This window comes from Rhincodon typus, chromosome 9, assembly GCF_021869965.1.
Source record: "Rhincodon typus isolate 14 chromosome 9, sRhiTyp1.1, whole genome shotgun sequence".
NCBI classification, from domain to species: domain Eukaryota; kingdom Metazoa; phylum Chordata; class Chondrichthyes; order Orectolobiformes; family Rhincodontidae; genus Rhincodon; species Rhincodon typus.
In genome coordinates this window covers 33,619,032-33,642,887 of record NC_063340.1, presented here as the reverse complement: position 1 = coordinate 33,642,887, position 23,856 = coordinate 33,619,032, and the positions used below count along the sequence as shown (strand labels likewise).

The 23,856-nt window shown below is 40.6% G+C and overlaps 1 protein-coding gene across 1 annotated transcript in view; it reads right to left on the bottom strand.

Moving 5' to 3' along the window:
• LOC109924551 (palmitoyltransferase ZDHHC14) overlaps positions 1-23,856 on the bottom strand; it is a 165,226-nt gene that overhangs the window by 29,230 nt on the left and 112,140 nt on the right. Inside the window, exon 3 of the mRNA XM_048600870.1 lies at positions 8,724-8,885. Within this exon, the coding sequence (XP_048456827.1) occupies positions 8,724-8,885 (162 nt within the window). The remainder of the gene's footprint in view (positions 1-8,723; positions 8,886-23,856) is intronic.

Sequence of the window (23,856 nt, the reverse complement as noted above, 5' to 3'; positions counted from 1 at the left end):
ATCAGGGACAGTGGAGGGAACTTGTGTGTGGAGTCAGAGGTGGTAGGGGAGGTCCTTAATGAATACTTCCCTTCAGGATTCACCAGTGAGAGGGACCTTGACGTTTGTGAGGACAGCAACTGGAGGGCAAGTCTTATGAGGAAAGGTTGAGGGAGCTAGGGCTTTTTTCATTGGAGCGAAGAAGGATGAGAGGTGATTTGATAGAGGTTCACAAGAAGACGACAGGCACAGATAGAGTGGATAGTCAGAGACTTTTTCCCAGGGCGGAAATTACTATTACAAGGGGGCACCATTTTAAGGTGATTGGAGGAAGGCATAGGGGAGATGTCAGAGGTAGGTTCTTTACACAGAGAGTGGTGGGTGTGTGGAGTGCACTGCCAGCAGTGGTGGTGTAGTCAGATACTTTACAGACTTTTAAGCGACTCTTGGATAGGCACATGGAGGACTGTAAAATGTAGGGTATGCAGGGTAGATTGATCTTAGTAGGATAATAGATCGTGGGCCGAAGGGCCTGTACTATGCTGTACTGTTCTATGTTCTATGTATTTTTACCTTCTTCATCACCCTCATCCTGAAACATGGTAGCATGAAAGCAGAAGACGGTGTGGTCATGAGCTATCACCTTCCTCATCCCAACATTACCTTCTGGCGTGTACGCTTTCAGATACAGAAGAACTGGCATTTGGCCAATTTAAGCAGAAGGAAAAGAAAGAGGAACAGCTACCACAAAAGTGATGCATACGCACAGTCACCTCATCTCACACTTCCAGTAACCATCTCCAACTAGATGCAATACACAACAATGATCAGGACGTGGTCAGTCACACTTAGAAGTGCTACAGCCAGGGTGGGCTAAGAGTCGTAGAGTCAGAGAGTCACAGAGCTGTACAGCATGGAAACAGACGCTTCGGTCCAACTCGCTCATGCGGACCAGATATCCAAAATTAATCCAGTTCCATTTGCCAACGTTTGGCCAGTAGCCCTCTAACCTTTCCTATTCATATACCCATCCAGATACCTTTTAAATGTTGCAACTATACCAGCCTCCACCACTTCCTCTGGCAGCTCATTCCAAACACGCACCACCCAATGCATGAAAAAGTTTCCCCTTAGGTCCCTCTTAAATCTTTCCGCTCTCACCTTAAACCTATGTCCTCTAGTTCTGGACTCCCCCACCTCAGGGTAAAGACCTTGCCTATTCACCCTTTCCATGCCCCTCATGATTTTATAAACCTCTATAATGTCAGCCCTCAGCCTCCGACATTCTAGGGACAATAGCCCCAGCCTATTCAGTCTCTCTCTAATGCTCAAACCCTCCAACCCTGGCAAAATCCTCGTAAATCTTTTCTGAACCCTTTCAAGTTTCACACTATAGCAGGGAGACCGGAATTGCACACAGTATTCCAAAAGTGGCCTAACCAATGTCCTGTACAGCCACAAAATAACCTCTCAGCTCCTATACTCTGCACTGACCAATGAAGGCAAGCATACCAAATGCCTTCTTCACTATCCTATCTACCTGCGATTCCACTTTCAAGGAACTATAAACCTAGACTCCAAGGTCTTTTTGTTCAGCAACACTCCCCAGGACCTTAACATTTAATGTATAAGACCTGCCTTGATTTGTCGTTCCAAAATGCAGCACCTCACAATTATCTAAATTAAACTCCATCTGCCACCTATTGGCCCATTTGATCAAGATCTTATTGTACTCTAAGGTAACCTTCTTGGCTGTCCACTACACCTCCAATTTTGGTGTCATCTGCAAACTTACTAAACATACCTCCTGTATTAACATCCAAGTCATTTATGTAAATAACAAAAAGCAGCAGACCCAGTACCAAAGATAGTAGGAACTGCAGATGCTGGAGAATCTGAGATAACAAGGTGTAGAGCTGGATGAACACAGCAGGCCAAGCAGCATCAGAGGAGCAGGAAGGCTGACGTTTTGGGCTTGGACCCTTCTTCAATTTTTCTGAAGAAGGGTGTAGGCCCGAAACGTCAGCCTTCCTGCTCCTCTGATGCTGCTTGGCCTGCTGGGGACCCAGTACCAATCTTTGTGGCACACTGCTGGTCACAGGTCTCCAATCTAAAAAGCAACTCTCCACCAACACCCTCTGTCTTCTACCTTCAAGCTAATTCTGTATCCAAATGGCTAGTTCTCCCTGTATTCCATGTGATGTAACCTTGCTAACCATTCTACCATGAGGAACATCTAACTGAAGTCCATATAGATCACGTCCACTGCTCTGCCCTCATCAATCTGCTTTGTTACTTCTTCAAGAAACTCAATGGAGTTAATGAGACATGATTTCCCTTGCACAAAACCATGTTGACTATCCTGACTCAGTCCTTGCCTTTCCAAATACATGTAAATCCTGTCCCTCAGGATTCTCTCCAACAACCTGCTCACCATCGATGTCAGGCTCACTGGCCTATAGTTCCCTGGCTTTTCCTTATCACCTTTCTTAAATAGTGGTACCATGTCAGCCAACCTCCAGTTTTCTGGCACCTCACCTGTGGCTATCGATGATACAAATATCACAGCTTTGGGCCTACAATCACTTCCCTACCTTCCCACAAAGTTCTCGGGTACACCTGATCAGGTCTCAGGGATTTATCCACCATCATGCATTTTAAGGTATCCAGTACCACCCCCTCTGTAATATGGACATATTTCAAGATTTCACTATTTATTTCCCCACGTTCTCTATCTTCCATATCCTTCCCCACAGTAAGTGCTGATGCAGAAGATGGAGGAGATACTCGTTTAGTATCTCCCCCATCTCCTGCATCAGTGTTTACTGTGGGCATCGTTAAGGGACCCTATTCTCTCCCTAGTTTCTCTTTCGTCCTTAATGTATTTGTAGAATCCTTTTAGATTCTCTGCTGCCTATATCTGATATATGCTTCCTTCTTATTCTTGACCAAAACCTCAACTTCTTTAGTCACCTGGCATTCCCTACACCTACCAGCCTTGCCCTTCACCCTAACAGGAACATACTGTCTCTGAACTCTTGTTATCTCATTTTTGAAGGCTTCCCATTTTCCAGCTGCCTCCAATCAACTTTTGAAAGTTCTTGCCTAAGGACAATCCCAAAAAGGTGATCATCCCTTTCTTATTTCTCAGTTGCACGAAATAACTTCCCTGGATGTATTCCCAGGAACATACTCCCTAAGTACAGCCATAATGTTATCCCAAATCAAAAACACCACTCCCCCCCACCGCATCTCCTGCCCCCTCTTTCTATCCTCCCTATAGCATCTATACCCTGGAACATTAAGCTGCCAGTCCTCATCACCATTGTCATCCCTACAGTGTGGAACAGGCCCTTCGGCCCAACAAGTCCACACCGACATTCAGAGCATCCCACCCAGACCCATCCCCCTATAACCCACCTAATCTACACATCCCTGAACACTATGGGCAATTTAGCATTGCCAATCCACCTACTCTGCACATCTTTGGACTGTGGGAGAAAACCGGAGCACCCGGAGGAAACCTACACAGACACAAGGAGAATGTGCAAACTCCACACAGGCAGTCGCCTGAGGCTGGAATCGAACCTGGGTCCCTGGCGCTGAGGCAGCAGTGCTAACCACTGAGCCACCGTGCTGCCCCAGTCCTGTCCCAGTCCTGTCTATCTCTGAGCCACATCTCTGCAATCACTATGATATACCAGTCCCATATTCCCAACCATGCCCTATATTCATCTGCCTCACCTGTTAGGCCTCTTGTATTGAAATAAATGCAGTTTAATTTATCAGTCCTACTTCGTTCTCTGCTTTGTTCCTGCCTGTCCAGACTGTTTGACTTGTTCCTTTTCCCAATTGCACCAGTCTCCGACTGATTTCTTTTCTCATTATTTCCCTGGATCCTAACCCCACCCTCCCTTACTAGTTTAAACCCACCCGAGCAGCTGTAGCAAAACTCCCTGCCACTATGTTCGCCCCTTTCCAATTCAGGTGCAATTCATTCTTCTTGTACAGGTCAATTCTAACCCGAAGAGATTCCAATGATCCAAAAATGTGAATCCTTCTCCCCTGCAGCTATGCATTCTTCTGCTATCTTCCTATTCCTACTCTCACTAGCTTGTGGCACCGGGAGTAATCCAGATATTACCACCCTTGAGGACGTCCTTTTCAAATTCCTGTCTAATTTCCTACATTCTCTCTTCAGAATCCTATCCCTTTCTCTTCCTATGTCATTAGTTCCAATGCGTACAACGATCTCCTGCTGGTCCCTCTACCCTTTGAGAATATTCTGCACCCTCTCCCAGATATCCTTGATCCTGGCACCAGGGAGGCAACACACCATTCTGATGTCTCACTGTCGGCTGAAGAAATGTCTGTCTGTGTCTCTGACCCCGAATGCAAAGAATACAGTACCATTTTATGCATGGTCACAGTGAACATGGGACAAACAAAAAAATTACATGAATATAAAGCTTATTATGATTCTGTTCAAATATTTGCAATGTGGATTGACAGGGTCACAAAGAAATCATTCTCACATTCATGTGAAAAGTTATGCATAAAAAGATGACAAAAGGATTGCTCATGTCTTAATTCCAAAAACAAGAGCACATTTTTTTTTTGCTTTAGCTGGCTTTGAATAATAGTTACTGAACAGCATACATTACATAAGTTTTGCACTGATGATTTTGAGGTCAATACCTGTGCCTGTGGCATAAAATATTGTGTTCACAGAAACTGAACAAGCAGTGAGTTCAATATTGTGCTATTTTAGAGTTTCTTAGAGAATAAATTGAATGGTGAGAGTTATAGCTATCTTGCTTTCTGAGCATGGTTGTTGTTGGTAAAGGAAACTTATCCTATGTTAATTCAACACAATCAGCTGCAGCAGTCATGGCAGGGTGCCGAGGCAGCAAATTGACTAATCTAATAGTTTGTGGACCAGTTGCCACATCAACTCCAAGCACAATGGAACAGAAAAAAATGACCGAAATGTTAACACGTGAACAGACACAGAAAATGCTGGAGGAATTCAGTAAGTCTGGCACCATCTGTGAAGACAGAAACAGAGTTAACGTTTTTAATATGATTTCTTCAGAACTGCCATTAGAACTTTTCTAACAGTTTACTCTGCTGAATTCTTGCAGTCTATTTTGGTTGGGAACTCTTTGAAAGGAAGCTGGATGTCAGTTGAAAAGATGTCTCTACCAATTCTGAAGAAAAATCACATCGGACTCAAAACATTACCTCTGTTTCTCTCTGCATAGAAGCTATTTGATCTGCTGAGTTTCTGTGTTTGTTTCAGACTTCCAGCATCCACAATATTTTGTTTTTATTAACATTTAGTATATGCTAGCTAGAAATGCTCTTATAATACAAACATAGTTGGATCTAGGACATGTTCTGTGTATTCAGAGAACCAGATTGACAGGACTTACCTTATAGCTTAGCCCAAACTTTCAGGTTTAGTTTTATTTAAGGAACTTAATTGATCAATGAGGGATGTGTAAGGCTGTGATAACAGTTTTTTTTAAAGCCAACTAGTCAATTTTTGTGCATCTTGGTCTATCCAGATGTAGTTCTGAGTAGATGTAGTTCAATACAAATAATAGAACAACAGTTGGGGGACCACTGAGCAAGACATGACTGCTTTAGTGGGGATTGTGGGTGGTAAAACCTTTGGATATCATTCATTTATTGTTACTGGACAAGTCTGGCTGAAGGAAATACAGTGCAAAATCAGTCAAGCACTACCTCTAGCCTTTGTTATGCAGTGCTAAAGCAATGCACAGGATGTTCAGCTCTTTTGTCCAGGATTCCATACAGCCTAATGGAATGTTAGAAAAGGAATGAATGGCAACAAAGTCTAGCGCTCACTGGTTCCACAGTGATGAAATTAATAAGGAATGTTTCCAAAGAGTGAACCAATTGCAGATGCATCTGGTTTTGAAATATACTCTAATACTTGTTTGTGATATTTTATAGATTGCAATATATTGTAAAAAATTCAATGCTTCCTTCTTCAATATGTCATGATCAAAATTCATGCCTCATGCCAATACAACAAGAAAAGTTGATGCAAGTTGCTTAATCAGCAGCAGAAACAGTTAACATTTATCACTGTATTATCATTTGTTTATGCTTTGAGATCGTTAGTGTCCTCCACCATGTCCTTTACCTTAAATCTATGCCTCGTAGTTCACTTAACTCTCCATCAACGGGAAAAGTTTCTTCCTGTCTACACCATCTATGCCTCTTATAATTTTATACAACTCAATCATGTCCCTTCTCAATCGGCACTGCTCCAAAGAAAACAACCCTAGTCTGTCTTTTCATAACTGAAACTTTCCAGTTCAGGTGACGTCCTGGTACATTTCCTCTGCACCCTCTCCAGTGTTATCACATCCCTCTTATAATGTGAATTCTAGAACTGAACACAATACTCTAGCTGTGGCCTAACCAACGTTTTCTACAGTTCCAGCAGATGCACTGATACAAACTGCTGAGAACTGCTACACTTGCTGGATTTATAATGGTTTGAAAGAATGTCAATTAGTAAAATATTCTAATGATGTAAATTCTGCTGCAAAAGGTTCCTTTTCATTTTCTTATTGGGATCTTTTGGTGGTATGTGTCAAGTTTGTGTATTCCTGATTAACATATTAACTTCTTGTTAAAGCATTTATGATTTTTGGAATGAGAAGACATGTCTGAAGTATGCCTATTCATTTGGATGAGCTAGTTAAAATCCATGGGAGCATGCCATCAACTTGGAACAGCTAAGATCTCTGAAAATGGTGCCTGCAACAAAGGTCTGATGAGTATACCTTACAGCAAGCATGTCCGAACGGAGACGTCATGTACGAATTTGCTGATCTCTGTATTTTTAAATAATTTCTAAATATTTAGCTTGGGAGTATTTTCAGAATTCAATACAAACCCAGTCAAAATTATTCTTTTTAGGGAGGTTATCAAAGAGATCAGAGAATTGAAAATTAGATGCTCAAATATAGCTGTTAGGTGGTGTTAATCATAAAGTTTGATTTTAAAATTAAGCACTCTCAACAATACGTGCATTTAAATAAAAGGATGTTATTTGCAAGAATAAAAGTTTTAAGCACTGAAGAATACAATAAATTATGAATTCAAACAATACTGCCACAGTCACTACCGTATTTTTGTGATATTTAAAGCATCACAGTTGCTCAGTATGCCACTAACTTGCACGTAAATGGAATTTCAAGGCATACTCAGAATCATGCCTGTAAGCCTTTACAATGTTTTATTGACGTGCTTCATTGTTGAAAACATTGTACTTCCTGTGAAAACATCTATTATGTTCAGCCTGGGAAAGAAGATCAGGGTATATTCTGCAGATTCCTAGTCAGTGGTTCATTCCTGGCAAATCCACATGTTGTTGAAGGCTGCAAATCCATTATCTCAATTCACCTTTCTGACGTTTTCTAACAATAAGGTATTATCCACAATGTATGGCATTTTTGGTTTACTTTTAAAAAAAAAATCATGGATTTTCAGTCTAGAGAAAGAATAGTATCATATACAGTCAAATATATAACGCTTAACACTATTTGTTAGTCTAAATAAACACACAATACCAGCTTCAAAACTCTCAAATCTGGATGCCTACTCCTCCATGTTGATCGGTGGATAACTGCTGTAGTCACTTTAGTTAAAATCACAAGATTTTATGTTGAAAGTGTACCATGTATGGAATCTAATTATGATTTTTTTTAAAAAAATCTCTACAGCACAATACAAACACATGTATAATTAAATCACTAACACTATAGCTTTTTATAGTCCAACAACCTCTAACACAGATAACCAGTAAAAACTGCACTGATTTTCCATTTCCCATCTCCACAGCAACAAGATGACACTGAGCACAATGTGAATACATTACCTGTTGTTACTGTGTTATATTACATCACAGTCAATTATTCATTGTCATGGACATTTATATTTTTAAAAAATTGAAACAACAAAACAGAATACACGGAGAGGATGGCCAACATCCAATAATTTGATCCATTTTTCAAGTTGTTTTTTAAAATCACATCTCTAGTTCAGTAAAAGAATGTTATTAAAAAGGCTAAATGTTTAATCTGCTTTTCATTGAAATAAAAAGCAATGTATTAGTTTGAAATTGTTTGTACTCAAAAATGCACAATTCCATTAACTCAATTTTAATAGACAAATAACTGCTTCATGGTAATTGTAAAATACCACTTGTACCAGGTACTCAAAATTGAAAACATATCACACATATAAACTTTCTTCAATGTAGAACTGATGAAAAAGATGATCAGGTATGTAATGAGACTTAGGAAAACTGGGCAAAGGCAAGTTTTTGGAAAGCTTGATTACAAGTTTCTGAAGACACTGCAGTATAATTTCTTCAACTGGAATTACAGCATAAGCTATTGAATATTTCAAGCTTTTTATAATATTATACAATATATAGTATAAACTAGGAAACAACAATAGGTTAAAAGTGGCTTTATTAAAACTTACTTTACCAATGATAGAGCAAAATGTGACCATTAAAAGATTATTCTGTAATTATTCGCCTCATCATATTCTAACAATCTGTACAAAGAAAATACATTTCCCTTTTAGTTACAACAGTTCAGTGGAACTGGAGGTTCAGAGCTCATATTATCAGCATTTCTTTTTGTCTTACCATAACATTTTTTATTTAAACACCTCACAAGGAAATCACTTACCTACACAATTATCACAAAGGCTACAGTGGGAGGCACGTGGTGGCCGGAAGATTTTACAGGTAAAACAGTACTTTAACTTGACTGTCTGCCCATTAATTATCACCTCTTTTGTTCTGGGGGGAGGTCGATAACCTCCTCCTGAACCTGAACCATTGGCGATATCTAAAGAAGAAAGAGGAAAGCAAATATGAAAATGTAAAAAATGTAAAGATTCGTAATTATTTTACTGAAACAATTTGGGTTATGTTTAATCATTTAAAATTCTAGGATGATACACCTTCTTCAAAAGCATAGTTAAATGGATACTGATATTCTCTTGTGAAACTATTACAAGTCGATTTGCTATCCCTAGTATTTAAACAGAAAACACGGATAGTGAATTACAAAGCAAACCAAAATAAAAAAATGAGTCATTTCAATTTAATGTTTCATCCAGTAACAATTACATTATAGCATTGGCAGTTCACTGTAAAACAAGTCAGCTATAGACTTTTCAAATACCAATGTATTCAATTTTAGTGACATAAGAACACAAGAAATAGGGTTAACACAAACTTGCACTGCCTTTTAAAAAGATCATGAATAATCTGATCTTGCTTCCTGCCTGTTCCCCATTACTCTCAATTCCCTTACATTCAAAAGTGCATCAATCTCAGGCTTGAATATTCAATTAATCACCCTTCCAAAGTATTCCAAAGACACTCAGCCCTTTGAAAGAGGAAATACCTCATCTCCATCCTAAACTGAGATACCAGTCATTCTGAAACTATGCTGTCTAGTTCTACGTCCCCATCCCCACCCCCACTACTACTTGAAGGCTAACTAATAAAAGACAGAGTAAGGACAAAGGAAGTATTTTCAGATTTGCAACCTGCAACTAGTGCAGTACCACAGGGGTCAGTGACACAAATAGACATTGCTGGAAAAACTCAGTAAGTTTAGCTGCATCTGTGAAGGAAAAAAGTTAACATTTTGGATTCAGTGACCCTTCCTCAGAATAGGGATTAGTGCTGGGGACACAATTATTTATTGTATATTAACTACCTAGCTGACAGAAGTGAATGTAGTATTGCCGATTTTGCGGAAGTCACAAAAATAGGTGGTAAAGTAAGTCGTGAGGATGGTACAGAGTTTACATAAGGATGTAGACAGATTAAGTGAACGTAGGAAAGTGCAAGGCCATGCACTTCAAAAGGAAAAATAGAAGAGCTGAACATTAGTTAAATGGAGAAAGGCCACGGAAAACTGCAGAATGGAAGGATGTTCTTGCATAACTCATAATAAGCTAGCATCCAAATTCAGTAGATAACAGAAAAGGCAAACAGAATTTGGCCCTTATTTCAAATGTTAAAAAAAAGGTCTTGTTAAAACAATTCGAGGTAGAAGTCAGACCACACTGGAATACTCTGAACAGTTTGGATCCCCTGATCTATGGAAATATATACTGGCATTAGAGCCAGTCCAGAGAAAATTTACTATGTTGCTCCTGGGTGTAAAGGAATTTTCTTATGAAGAGATGTTGTGTAGTTTGGGCTTATGTTCACTGAAGTTCAGAAGAAAGAGATGAAACCTTACTGTAACATACAGGATTCTTAGGGGGCTTGACAGGGTAGATGCAGAGATGTTTCTTCTTGTGGGAGAGTCTAGGAACAGAAGGCATAATCTCAGAGCATGAGGGAAAGTTTCTTCTCTCAGAGGTATTGAATATGTGGAATCTTTTATCACACGAACTATCAAGGCTGGGTCATTAAGTATACTCAAGGTTGAGGTGGACAGATTTTTAATCAGTAAGGGATCAAGGATTACAGGGATAGGCAGGAAAAGAAAAGTTGAGGAACATTAGAGCAGCTATGATCTTATTAAATGACAAAGCAGGCTCAATGGGCTGCAATGGCCTACCTCAGCTCCTACGTCTTATGGTTTTCCACCCCACCCTTGTGGGGAAACATCCTCACAGAATCTACTCTCTCAATATTCCTACAACCCTATATTTCAATAAAATCACCTCTCATTCTACCAAACTCCAATGATTATACGTCAAAGCTATTCAACCTTTCCTCAAAAGACAACACTGCATAGCAGCGATCAGTTTTGTGAATATTCTTTGAATCAACTCCAAGGCATGCATACAAATTCTTAAACAAGGAAACCAAAAATGTATGGCATATATTCTCGCTGGCATATAACTTGATGTATAGTTGTAGCAAGACTTCACTACTTTTGTTTTGCATCTTCTTTGCAAGAAAACCCAATACTACATTTGTTTTCCTGACTACTTGCTGCGCTGATTCCGATCACAGAATGCTGCAATATGGACGTTCTGGTTGCCAAAAAGCAAGAAAAAATAGCACAGAAACTAAGAGCTTATTACATAGTAGGTAACTAATTAGCATTCATAGGGAACTTGTTAGCTACAGAGAAGACATAAATGATTCATTTCAGGCTTAACAAGATGAAGCAACTGCAGTGTTGAGGCTTCAACCATTTACAATTTATATGAACGCTTGGATGAATGTATGGTTGTTAACTTTGTTAATGAAACAAAAATAGACAGGAAAGCAAGTAGTGAAGAGGACATAATGATGATACAGCAGAGATACCATGAGTGGGCAAAAAGAAATTGGTAAAAATTAATAAATTATAATGTGGGAAATATTGCTCAAACTTGCTCACTTTGGCAGAATGCACAGAAAAACAGCACTTTATTTGAATGAAGGCAGATTACACAGCTAGGGAATTATGTAGGGATCTGCGTGCCTTACTACATGAATCACAAAGTTAGTTTGCTCGTATAGCACAGCAAATGGAATGTTGTCATTTATTGCAATGGGAATGGAATAATAAAGGATGGTTTGCTACAGTTATACAGAATATTATGACACATACATACTCGATTCATAAGGAAGTTAGAAGTTATCGGGGATAGATGGGAATGTGGAGTTGACGCAACAGATTAGTCATAATCTTCTTGAATGGCAGGGCTGGCCATAGGGGCCATAGCCCATCCTGCTCCTAATTCATGCATTTGTATGATCTACAAGGACAGAGGAGACAAATTCCTGAAGTACGTTCTGGAGAATTTTCTTGTTCACCATGTTTTCTATTCAATGGGAAAGGAACTATTGCTGGATCTTTTCCTGGGGAATTGAGTAAGGTCAGGTGGAGAATGTCATGGGAGTGAAATAACACTTAATTGGAGGAGGGTTATTTTCAGTTAAGATCTGCTCAGGTACTTTTGAGTAAATATTGGCAGGGAGAGATGTAATAAAGCAAGCAGAAATGAGAGCATTTTCAAGAGGTGATGGTTTAGGCACTGGCTTGGCAATTCCCACTGGGGATAAAGAAAGGCAACCAAAGTCAGAGCTACGTGTGTTCTGAAGAAGGGTTACTAGCTGCAAAACGTTAACTCTGATTTCTCTCTACATATGTTGCCAGACCTGCTGAGATTTTCCAGCTGTTTCTGTTTCAAAGTCAGAGCTCACTGATAATAGGTATCAATTAGATAATACAAGGGAGAATAAGATGAAAAGAAAAAGTCAAGAGAAGTATAAAGGAAGTAGCAGAGCAAAAATACAAAAATTAGAAGCTAATCTAAGAGTGCAAGTGTGTTATCAAAAGTAAAAGTATTTTAACAATACAGAGATAGTAGGAACTGCCGATGCTAGAGAATCTGAGATAACAAGGTGTAGAGCCGGATGAACACAGCAGGCCAAGCAGCATCAGAGGAGCAGGAAAGCTGACATTTCGGGTCTGGGCCATCAGAAATTTTAACAATGTATGTCCATGTACTAAATCAGTGCTTTACATGGGTGTTTAATTAGGAATAGGATTTCTCTAAAGCTGTGACAAATTAGGCACTTGGAATACCGGAAATAATTTAAAGAAAGGTGGAGATAAGGTACTAAAAAGACAGGGACTATTTAAAATGAATGAGTGTCACCTGGTCCATTTGGGCTGGATCCCTAAGGAAGGGTCCAGGAGGACCTGGTGCACATGGTGTTGACCAGAAGGGCCCATGCCTTGAGGGGGACCCAGCAGCGTTTGCCAAATAGCCTGTAAAGCAAGATGTTCAGTGTCCAAAGCAGTCAATTAGACACATTGACCTTCCCAAATGATAACGTAACTGGCTAATGGTTGCATTTGAACAACATTTATCAGTGGCCAATTAAGATGCGACAGGGGTCCCTCTGTGGAGCACAGATAATGTCTGTACCTCTCAACAGAGAGGCCCAGGTTCAAGTCTCACCTGCTCCAGAAGTCTGTAATAATATCTCTGAACAGGCTGCTTGGAAAAAAATAGGTTAAATAGTTTTTTCTTTAAATTAGGATATGCCAGATTCTGTATGCCCTTCTTTATTTCTCAGTTTATGTCAGCTTTTGGGACTCTTTTTTTTGCTCTATTTCCAGGGCGACATGGTGGCTCAGTGGTTAGCATTGCTGCCTCACAGCACCAGGGACCTGGGTTCGATTCTAGCCTCGGGCAACTGTCCATGTGGAGTCTGCACATTCTCCCACTGTCTGTGAGGGTTTCCTGCAGGTGCTCCGGTTTCATCCCACAGTCCAAAAATGTGCAGGGTAGGTGGATTGGCCATGCTAAATTGCCCATAGTGTTCACGGATGTTTAGGTTAAGTGGGTTAGACATGGGAAATTAGGGGAATGGGAATGGGTCTGGGTGGGATGCTTTCCAGAGGGGCGGTGTGGGCTTGTTGGGATTCTATGGTCTATGATCTATCCAGGTCCAAAAGAAGCGTAAGTTGAAGTAAACTAAAGGGCCTAGTGCCTCACCTCTTAATTGGGCCTTGATGGCGTGTATGGTCCTGACCTACGCTATTCTGATCCAACATCCTTCCTTCCAGCTCAATGGTGTTCCATTATGGCTGATGGTCCTCCCATGCACCCCACCTCCAAGTGTCATTTATTCCTCAACTCCCAACAATTCCTCCCACCCTCCCTTTCAATGGTATCCCAAAGCTGATGACTGCTCCCTTGTCCAAACCCCATGGTCTTGCTTCCAAATCTAACCTCTTTCCTTGCTCTCCTCTTGATGATGTCTCATTTGGGTGATTAATGGGGTGCCCATCCAAACTCCTACTACAGAAAGAACACGTGCACAGATTGCACCTGTTTCAACTCAACAAAATAAGTGTCAGCCATTCTTTGTTTCATTGCTCAAGGCAATATCTTGACCAACAGGAGTCAACCTGAGTGGTTTAAAATTTAAACAAAGTCTGGATGTTGACTGTCAGTCATCATTAACTGGTGCAAGCTCCATGGCAATACCTCCAATTTAGCCCTTTCGCCAAACAATCCGCACTCTACTCATGGTATAAATATGTTGCGCTCACGTGTGAATCAAGACATCAGCTATTAAGAACCACACTGTGCAACATTTGCATTTTTCCACTGGCAAATAGGCACCCCAGTGTGTGCAGAGACTGCCAATTCATTGAAGCTGGCCTCCCTGTACTGGAGCCAGGGATTCCATGCCCACTGACAGAGCTATGCAGCCAAAGGGCAGATTTACGGCTGATTCTGGAGGGCTCTGTCCATCTTCTATTGGTGCTACTAGCTGGGCAATCATCAGTACAGCCCTGACTTAACTGGGGTGCCTCCGCATCGTGGCATCCTCAGACTCATCAGCACACTTTCTCAATGCCCACATATCTCAGCAGTGCTGCCAAAATTCTGGAAGCATGTGGTGTGTATCACTGGGTCCCTTGGAAGTTGCCAGGAGAGGCACAGTGGGAAGTTAAAAGAAATTTAGACTTATTACAGGAAAGTTTCTCATGTAACTAACTTTTAAAATGAGACATCGATGGTGAATAATTTCCCAACAACGGATCATAAATAGAAAATAAGGACAATTAAAAGGGGAAAGATGTTGCTAATTATTTTGCAACAATATTATCAATAAAAGATTCTCAGAGTTGACAACAAATCTAAGGTAATTGTGGACAAGCATTTCTTAAATGGCTATTATCAAATCTTAAGTGAAAAGAGCTGCAATGTTAATCATAACCCAAGTGCTGCAAAGCACAGTACAAAATTACCGTTTGTGGCAACCTTGTGACAGGCATGGATAGACAATTGGCTGACTGGTAGAAAGCAGAAAATGGGGATAAAGGAATTTTTCATCCTTTTTTTCAGAACGGCAGCCAGTAACAAATGGAGTTCCACAGGTCCATGTCGAGAACACAACTATTCATGTCATATACATTAATGATCTGGGCAAAGGGGCTGAGGGCATTGTCAGTAGGTTTGCAGATGACACAAAGTTAAGTATCAAGTAGGGTCAAGTACTGTTAAGGAAGCAGAGAGGCTGCAGAGAGACTTGGACAGGCTAGGAGAATGGGCAAAGAAGTGGCAGACGGAATATAATGTTCAGCTAGAATACAATTTGGAGAAGTATGAGGTTATGCACTTTGGTAGGAAGAAGAGGCGCAAACTATTTTCGAAACAGGAAAAGGCTTCAAACTTCTAAGGAACTTAGGAATCCTAGTTGAGGATCCTCTTAACATTAATATGCAGGTTCAGTTGGATGTGAAGGGGAGGCAATGACCTAGTGGTATTATTGCTAGACTATTAATCCTGAACTGAGCTAATGTTCTGAGGACCCAAATTCAAACCCTATCACAACAGATAGTGAAATGTGAAATCATTAAAATAAATTCTGGAATTAAGAAATGAATGATGACCACGAAACCATCACTGAGTGTCAGAAAAACACATCTAGCTCACAAATGTCCTTTACCTGGTCTGATCTACATGTGACTCCAGACCCACAGCAATTTGGTTCACTCTCAGGTGCCCTCGGAAATGGCCCAGCAAGCCACTCAAGTTGTATGAATCACTACGAAGTCTCAACAAAGAAATGAAAATGGACAGACCACCTGACATCGACCTAGGCACTGGAAAAGACAACAGCAGAGAAAGCTCTGTTAATCCTGCAAAGTCCTGTTTACCAACATTTGAGAGCTAGTGCCTAGTGCCAAGACTGGGAGAGATCTCTCACAGACCAGTCAAGTATCAGCCTGACTCACTGAATTATACCTTACAGATAATGTACCAGATACCACCATCACCATACCTGGTCATATCCTATCCCACAGGCAGGACAGACCCAGCAGAGGTGACACCACAGTGGTATAGAGTCGGGAGGGAGATATCCTGAGAGCACTCAACATTGACTCGGGACCAAATGAACGCATCTGTCCCTGATGTGCTCAATGCATTTTACACTCATCAGTAAAATATGTCACCTGCCCCGACAGCCTTGGATGCACCTGTTCCCTCAGTCACCTCTGCAGACGTCAGATTGGGGTGAATCCATGGAAAGAAACTGGCCTGGATGGTGTCCCCAGCCATGCACTCAGATCCTGCACGTACCAGTTGATGGGAGTATTCACTGACAACTTTAGCCTCTCTTTACTATGATCTGAAGTCCCCAACTGCTTCACAAAGACTATCATCATCCCGCTGCTAATGAAAACTCATGCAGCATGCCTCAATGACTACTGCCCAGTGGCTCTGTCCTCCATAAGTATGAAGTACTTCAAGAGGTTCGTCATGGTCTGCCTTGATCACTTGCAATTTGCCTACCGTCTCAAATGGTCCATGGCAGATGTCATCTCCCTGGCCCTACACTCATCCCTGGAACTTCTGGATATCAAGGATACCTGCATCAGGCTCCTACCTATTGACTACAGCTCTGCCTTAAACACCATAATTCTAACCAAACTAATCTCCAAACTCCTGGACCTGAGTCGCTGCTTTGCCCTCTGCAACTAGATCCTCAACTTCTTGACCAACAGATCGCAATTAGTAAGAATAGGCAACATCACATCCTCCACAATAATCCTGAACACTGCGCCAGCAAGGTTGCGTACTCAGCCCCTTAACTATACTCCCTGTACACTCGTGACTGTGTAGCCAAATTTCTTCCTTGCTTCTATAAGTCCGATGATGACATGGCTGTTGTAGGTCAGATCCCAAACAATGACAAGACAGAATACAGGAAAGAGATAGTGCTTGGTGGCACAGTGAAAAAGTTAACAATCTCCCCCTCAAAGTCAGCAAAACAAACAAGTTGGTCATTGATTTCAGGAAGCAAGGTGGAGGGTCCACCCCTGTCTACATCAATGGTGTTGAAGTGGATGTTGAGCACGTTAAGTTCTTAGGAGTGATGATCATCAACAATCTGGCCTGGTCTACCCACATTGATGCGATGGTCAAGAAAGCGCAACAACGCCTATACTTCCTCAGAAGGCTAAGGAAATGTGGCCTGTATGTAAAGACTCTTACCAATTTTTATAGATGCACCATAGAAAGTATTCTACCCAGATGTACCATGGCTTGGTATGGCAACTGCTCTGCCCAGACAAACTACATGAGAGTTGAGAATACAGCTCTATGCAAGCCAAACTTCCATCCACTGACTTGATTTATACTTCTCTCTGCCTCAGGAAGACAGCCAACATAATGAAAGACTCCTCCCACTCCAGTTATAATCTCTTCCAACCTCTTCCGTCAGGCAGAAGATATAAAAGCTTAAACACACGTACCAACAGATTCAAGAACAGCTTCTTCCTTGCTGTTATGAGACTTCTGAATGGACCTCTCAAATTTTAAACTTAATGTTGATCTCACTCTTTGTACACCTTCTCTGCAGCCATAACATTGCATTCTTTGCTCTGTTCTATTACCCTAACACACTTTGTATGGTATGATCTGCCTGTACTGCAAAACAAAACTTCTCACAGGTACACGTGACAGTAAAAAATCAAACCAAATCAAATTAAGTCTCATGGCTTCAGGTTAAACATGGACAAAGAAACTTCTACCTGATAACCATGTACTATCCTCCCTCAGCTGAAGAATCTGTACTTTTCCATGTTGAACAATACTTGGAAGAACCACTGAGGATGGTAGAAGTGCAAAATGTACTCTGGGCAGGGGATTTCAAAGTCCACTATCAAGAGTGGCTTGGAAGCAGCATTACTATCGAGTTGATTGGGTCCTAAAGGGCACAGCTGGGAGACTGGGTCTGCAGCTGGTGGTAAGGAAACCAACAAGAGGGAAAAACATACTTGACTTCATCCTTACCAATCTGCCGGCTGCAGATGCATCTGTCCACCACAGTATCAGTAAGAGCGACCACCGCACAATCCTGTGGAGACGAAGTTCTGGCTTCACATTAAGAATAACCTCCATCGTGTTGTATGGCACTATCACTGTACTAAATGGGACACACTTCGAACTGATCTAACAACTCAAAACTGCGCATCCCTGAGGTGCTGTTGTCCATCAACAGCAGCAGAATGGTACTCCAGCAAATCCTCCACCTTATGGCCCAGCATATGCCCCAACCATTACCATCAAGCCAGTGGATCTACCCTCGTTCAATGGACAGTGAAAAAGGGCATGTCAGAAGCAGCACCAAGAATACCAAAAAATGAGGTGTCAACCTAGTAAAGCTACCAAACAGGACAACTTGCATGCCAAACTGCTTAAGCAGGAAGTGATAGAACACTGCAATCCCACAACCAATGGATCAGATCTAAGCTCTGCAGTCCTCCCACATCTAGTCGTGAATGGTGGTGGACAATTAAACAACTCACTGGAGGAGGCGGCTTCACAAATATGCCCAATCACAATAATGGAAGAGCCCAACACAAGTGCAAAAGATTAGGCTGAAGCATTCACAGCAATTCTCAAGCCAAAAGTGCCAAATGGATAACCCATCTCGGCCTTCTTCAGTGGTCCCCAGTATAACAGATACCAGTCTTCAGCTAATTCCATTCACTCCACATGATATCAAGAAACATGTGGAGCCACTGGTTACTGCAAAGGTATGGGCCTTGACAACATTCTGGCAATAGTACTGAAGACTTGTTCTCTAGAACTTGCCACTTACCAACCAAGCTGTTCCAGTATAGTTGCAACACTAGCATTTACTTGACATTGTGGAAAATAACCCAGGTATGTCCTGAACTCAGATTGAAGGGATGACTCTTCAGAACCGAGATGAGAGGGTGGCTTATGAAAAACCTCAGGGACAGGAGGGACTTGAACCTGTACCTCCCAGCCCAGAGGCAGGAACATTACCAATGTGCCATATGACCCTTAATATCAATGTCTTAAGAGTAGTTCAATGATAGATATTTTCTGGTCGACCTTTTCACAGTTGTTATTACACACCTCTTGGAGCAGGCCTCTGGGTCGAGGAGGTAGTGACTCACCAACATTACTGGGGCCAGTGATTTATTAAGGATATAGCTGCTACATAGGTCTGTACCTGATTATGATAGAACCAACATAAGGAAATAAACTACTTCACATCAACCTCATTTCCTGCCTTTTGCTCACAATGGCACTGATACAAGTAGCAGTCACATAGTCCCTCTGAAAACAAACTCTGATCTTGAATCAAACCGCATAGTTAAATGGATTACAGCATTTTATAGTTCTGATCAGACTAGTTCCTCAATTAGTGGAAAATAATTGTGATATACAAAAGATGCATAGATTCTGTAAACCTCTGTATAAAAATATTGGTAGCATTCGCTGTAAGCAGGACCACGCAAAACAAACAATGCTGTATTTCCATTTAACTATGCGGTTTGATTCAAGATTATTTCCACTTACAGCACTCGTAGTTTTGTAATGTTCCTAGCTCTAACAATTAACACATAAGCAGTAAACTGAGTTAAACAATCAGCTCTACTTATTCAATATGTAAATTCAAGTTTCATATATATTGTTGACTATATAATCAACCTTTGAAGAAGTGATGGACTTGTGTGAAAAGCATAAACTGCTAACAAAAATGTTTAATCAATGTTGTTTTTAATTTATTTGCTGCAGTAAAAACTTTAGAAACATAAACTTAGTTGCACGATCCTTCAACTTTGTGATAGAGAATTTGAATTTCAGTCTTCATGGAGGTCATAACAATGCTTGCATGGAATCGTGAAAGCTATGCATGTACATTGCTTTTCACTCAAGTCCATCACTGCATCAAAGGTTACAGTAGTCAGGTAAATTCAAACACTAAAGAACTTGAGAAGATAACAACATATTGCATCTTTAGAAAAAGAATATGTTTAACTGTCCATTCTGGTAGGTAAAAGTACGCTCCATTTATTAGCTGACCATAAATAAGTGCTTCAGATAAATAAAGAAGGAAGTGTGGATACAGCATGGATGCAGAATGCAAGGTTGAAAATTAATAATTGAAAGACTTTTAATAGAAGTTTTCATTAGTGTTAATATGAAATGAATAAAGCTTCTAGGGTTGTTATTCAATCTATTGAATCTGTTGTTTTTATTAGAATCTCTTTTATCTCTTTTCTCTATAAACAATCCATTCAAAATAGCAGGAAGATGTTTTTTGCCCTTACTTGCCCAGCACGCCAGGGTTCTGGCGGGGACTTGTTAATTTGAGACAAACAAGGTTGAACTTTAGTCCTGACAGCTCAGTTACATATAATATATAATAGTTAAAGCAATGGGGCAAATAATTTCCAAGGCAGAATTAGTTTACATAGTTATTTTGTGCAACAAAAACCAACGTAGGGTAAATGATCTGTAATGTAACGTGAGCTTTTTAAAAACATTTGTCTCCCCACCATATTTATTAAGAATTGTCTTAATATATATAAGGATATATAGAAATTAATTTGGCTCATTTAAAGCAGCTCTACAGAAACATGTTGACATGTTCGAAAATAAGTTATCACAAACAATCAGACTTTAAAAATACGTTTTTCAAATGTTATTCAACTAACTGCTTTCATTAAATAAAATTGAAAAGTAACCAACAACTTCTGATGCATGACCACCACAAACATTGTTCACTTAATTCAAAACAACAAAATAGTTCACTACAACAGCTGGTCAGAACTAATTGTGCTACGCCAGTACTTTCTGAATCTTTACAATATCGAGAAAACTTAGCTTTTTGCTCTTATAGTTAATATCATATGCAGACAATAATTATTTTTCACACCATACATAAAGATTGTGTTCACAGGATTAAAACATTTGGCAAAAAAATTCTGTTTAACAGGACAACAATTAGATTATTTATAAACCACAACAATATTTTAAGTTGCTTTGGTATTAATTATCACAGGCCAAACACAATCTAAACTAGTTATGAGATTCTAGTGATCAGTGAAATACTTGAACAACATTTTTGTGGCATGGAAAATCTGCAACAGCCAAATGTGAATTGGACAGAGGTTCCAAGTCGTAAGATAAATTTTTCTGCAACCACACTATTTCCTTGCGTGGCATCTATGCATCCTTATATTTTTCCTGTACACATCAGGAAAAGGAAAATGATTGGGGTGTACTTGTTCATAGAATCATAGAATCCCTACAGTGTGGAAACAGGCCATTCGACCCAACTAGTCCACACCGCCCCTCCAAAGAGCATCCCATCCAGACCCATTTCCCTAACCCTGATTTCCCATGTCTAACCCACCTAATCTAAAAATCCCTGGACACTATGGACAATTTAGCACGGCCAATCCACCTACCCTGCACATTTTTGGACTGTGGGACGAAACCGGAGCACCCGGAGGAAACCCACGCAGACACAGAGACAACGTGCAAACTCCACACAGACAGTCACCCGAGGCTGGAATCAAACCCAGGACCCTGGCGGTGAGGCAGTAGTGCTAACCACTAAGCTACAGTGTCGCCGTTGTTGATGAGTATTGCTAACAAGAACAAGAGTCTAGAACAAGTGGTCATAGATATAGAGTGAGAGGAGGTAGATTCAAAACTGAAATGAGGAGAAACTATTTCACTGAGGATTGTGAATCTGTGGAAGTCACCTTCCCAGCGTGCTGTGTAGGCAGAATCAATCAACAGATTCAAGAAAGAAATAGATATGTTTCCAATGAAAAGTGGTATAAAGGACTTATGTCGTGCAGGCAAGAAGTGGAGTTGAGACCAGAATAAGATCAGCCATGATTAAGTTAAATAGCAGAGTGGGCTCGAAGAGATTGACATTGTTTCTTGAAAGTGGAATCGCAAGTAGACAGGGTGGTGAAGAAGGTATGTTTGCCTTTATTGGTCAATGCACCGAGTATAGGAGTTGGGATGTCATGTTATGGCTGTACAGGACATTGGTGAAGCTACTTTTAGAATACTGTATACAATTCTGATCGCCCTTCTATAGGAAAGATGTTGTTAAACTTGAAAGAGTGCAGAAAAGATTTACAAGAATGTTGCTGGGACTGGAGGATTTGAGTTATAGGGAGAGGCTGAAGAGGCTGGGGCTTCATTCCCTGGAGTGTCGGAGGCTGAGGAGTGATCTTATAGAGGTGTATAAAATCATGAGGGGCATGGATAAGATGAATATCCAGGGTCTTTTTCCTAGGATGGGAGAGTCCAAAGCTAGAGGGCATTGGTTTAAGGTGAGAGGGGCAAAGATTAAAAAGGATCTGAGGGGTAAGTGTTTCACACAGAGGGTTGTTTGTGAATGGAACGAATTGCTAGAGGAACTGGTAGAGGTGGGTATGATTACAACATTTAAAAGGCGTCTGGATAGGGAATTAATAGGAAGGGTTTAGAGGGCTATGGGCCAAATGCTGGTGAATGGGATTACGTCAGATTGGGACATCTGGTCGGCATGGCTGAGTTGGACCGAAGAGTCTGTTTTTATGCTGTATGACTCTGAAACTCTATGACTCCATGGCTGAATTGCCTACTTCTGCTCTTAATTCCTATGCTCCTATGGAAGCCTAACCAGATGCAAGGCTAAATTTTGAAGGCATTGATCTATAAAATGAAAGATTATTTATATCTTCTATAACTTGTTCGGTAAAGTCATATTTGACTTACTGTGCACACTTCTGAAATTGCTTACTTCAGATTGAGTCTGGTTGAGGAAGAAGGACAAAGATGATTTTAGAACTTAAAACACATGCATTATGCAGAAAAATTAATAGATGTAAATTATTTTCACTGAGAACAGATAAGCAACAAAATCAAGAGGGGTTAAACTGAGATTCAAGATGGTGAGAAGGGTGTAGGATTCCAACTTGGTAAAGGGTATTTTAAAACCTCCTAAAATGTTTCAGAGAGATATGTAGATGTTCAAGTTTGTACATGAGTTCTTTAAAGCAGGACAGTAAAGTTGACAATATAGTGAAGTTTAGTGAAGAAAGTCAAAAGCTTTTAGATGGAACCTGAAGTTACCACCAACAGTGGAGCAATTAAAATTAGGAATCCTCAAGATGCCAGATTAAAAGGACACATTATCTCAAAGGGTTGTGGACTGCAGGAAATTACTAAAATTGGGAGGGGTGAAGCCATGAAGGAATTTGAAAATGAGAATGAGAATTCTGAACTCAAAATTCAGTGAAGATCACTGAGCACAGGGATGACGGGTGAATGTGATATGATTCAAGTTAAAACACGGACAACAAGGTTTTGGGCGACAGAGGGTAGAACATGGGAACATGGGTGTGAGTGGAATGAATAATCAAGTCTAGAAGTAGCAAAGACATGTATGAGGATTTAAGCAGCAGATGAGATGAGGTATGGGCAGAATCAGATCACGTTACTATGGTGGAAATCGATGGTATAGCATGCATGTGTGTTTGGAAGCAGGGCACCAATTTTTTTTTAAGGCCCCTTACTTAATGCAGTCATTTAGCAACATTACTCTCTTCATCCATATTAGACATATGGGGCATTTTGACTTGCATATAAGCAGCATGAGAAGAATTCATCAGAAGTCTCAACAATAATGAACACCATGAAACATAAACATTAGAGCACGCAAGATCCCCTCCAACTCCAAACACCTAGCAAAATCCCAGACCCCAAAATTGCCACAACCCTCTCCAGTATCTCCTTCCCCTGTACCTCCAAACCTCAGCTCCTGCCAATATCAAAGTTTGCAAAAGAGGGACTTGCCTTTGATCATTGCCAGGGAGGGGGATATTATAATTCAGCAATGAGGAAACATTGAATAGGCTAGAAATAGTAGGAACTGCAGATGCTGGAGAATCTGAGATAACAAGGTGTAGAGCTGGATGAACACAGCAGGCCAAGCAGTATCAGAGGAGCAGGAAGGCTGACGTTTCGGGCCTAGACCCTTCTTCAGCCTTCCTG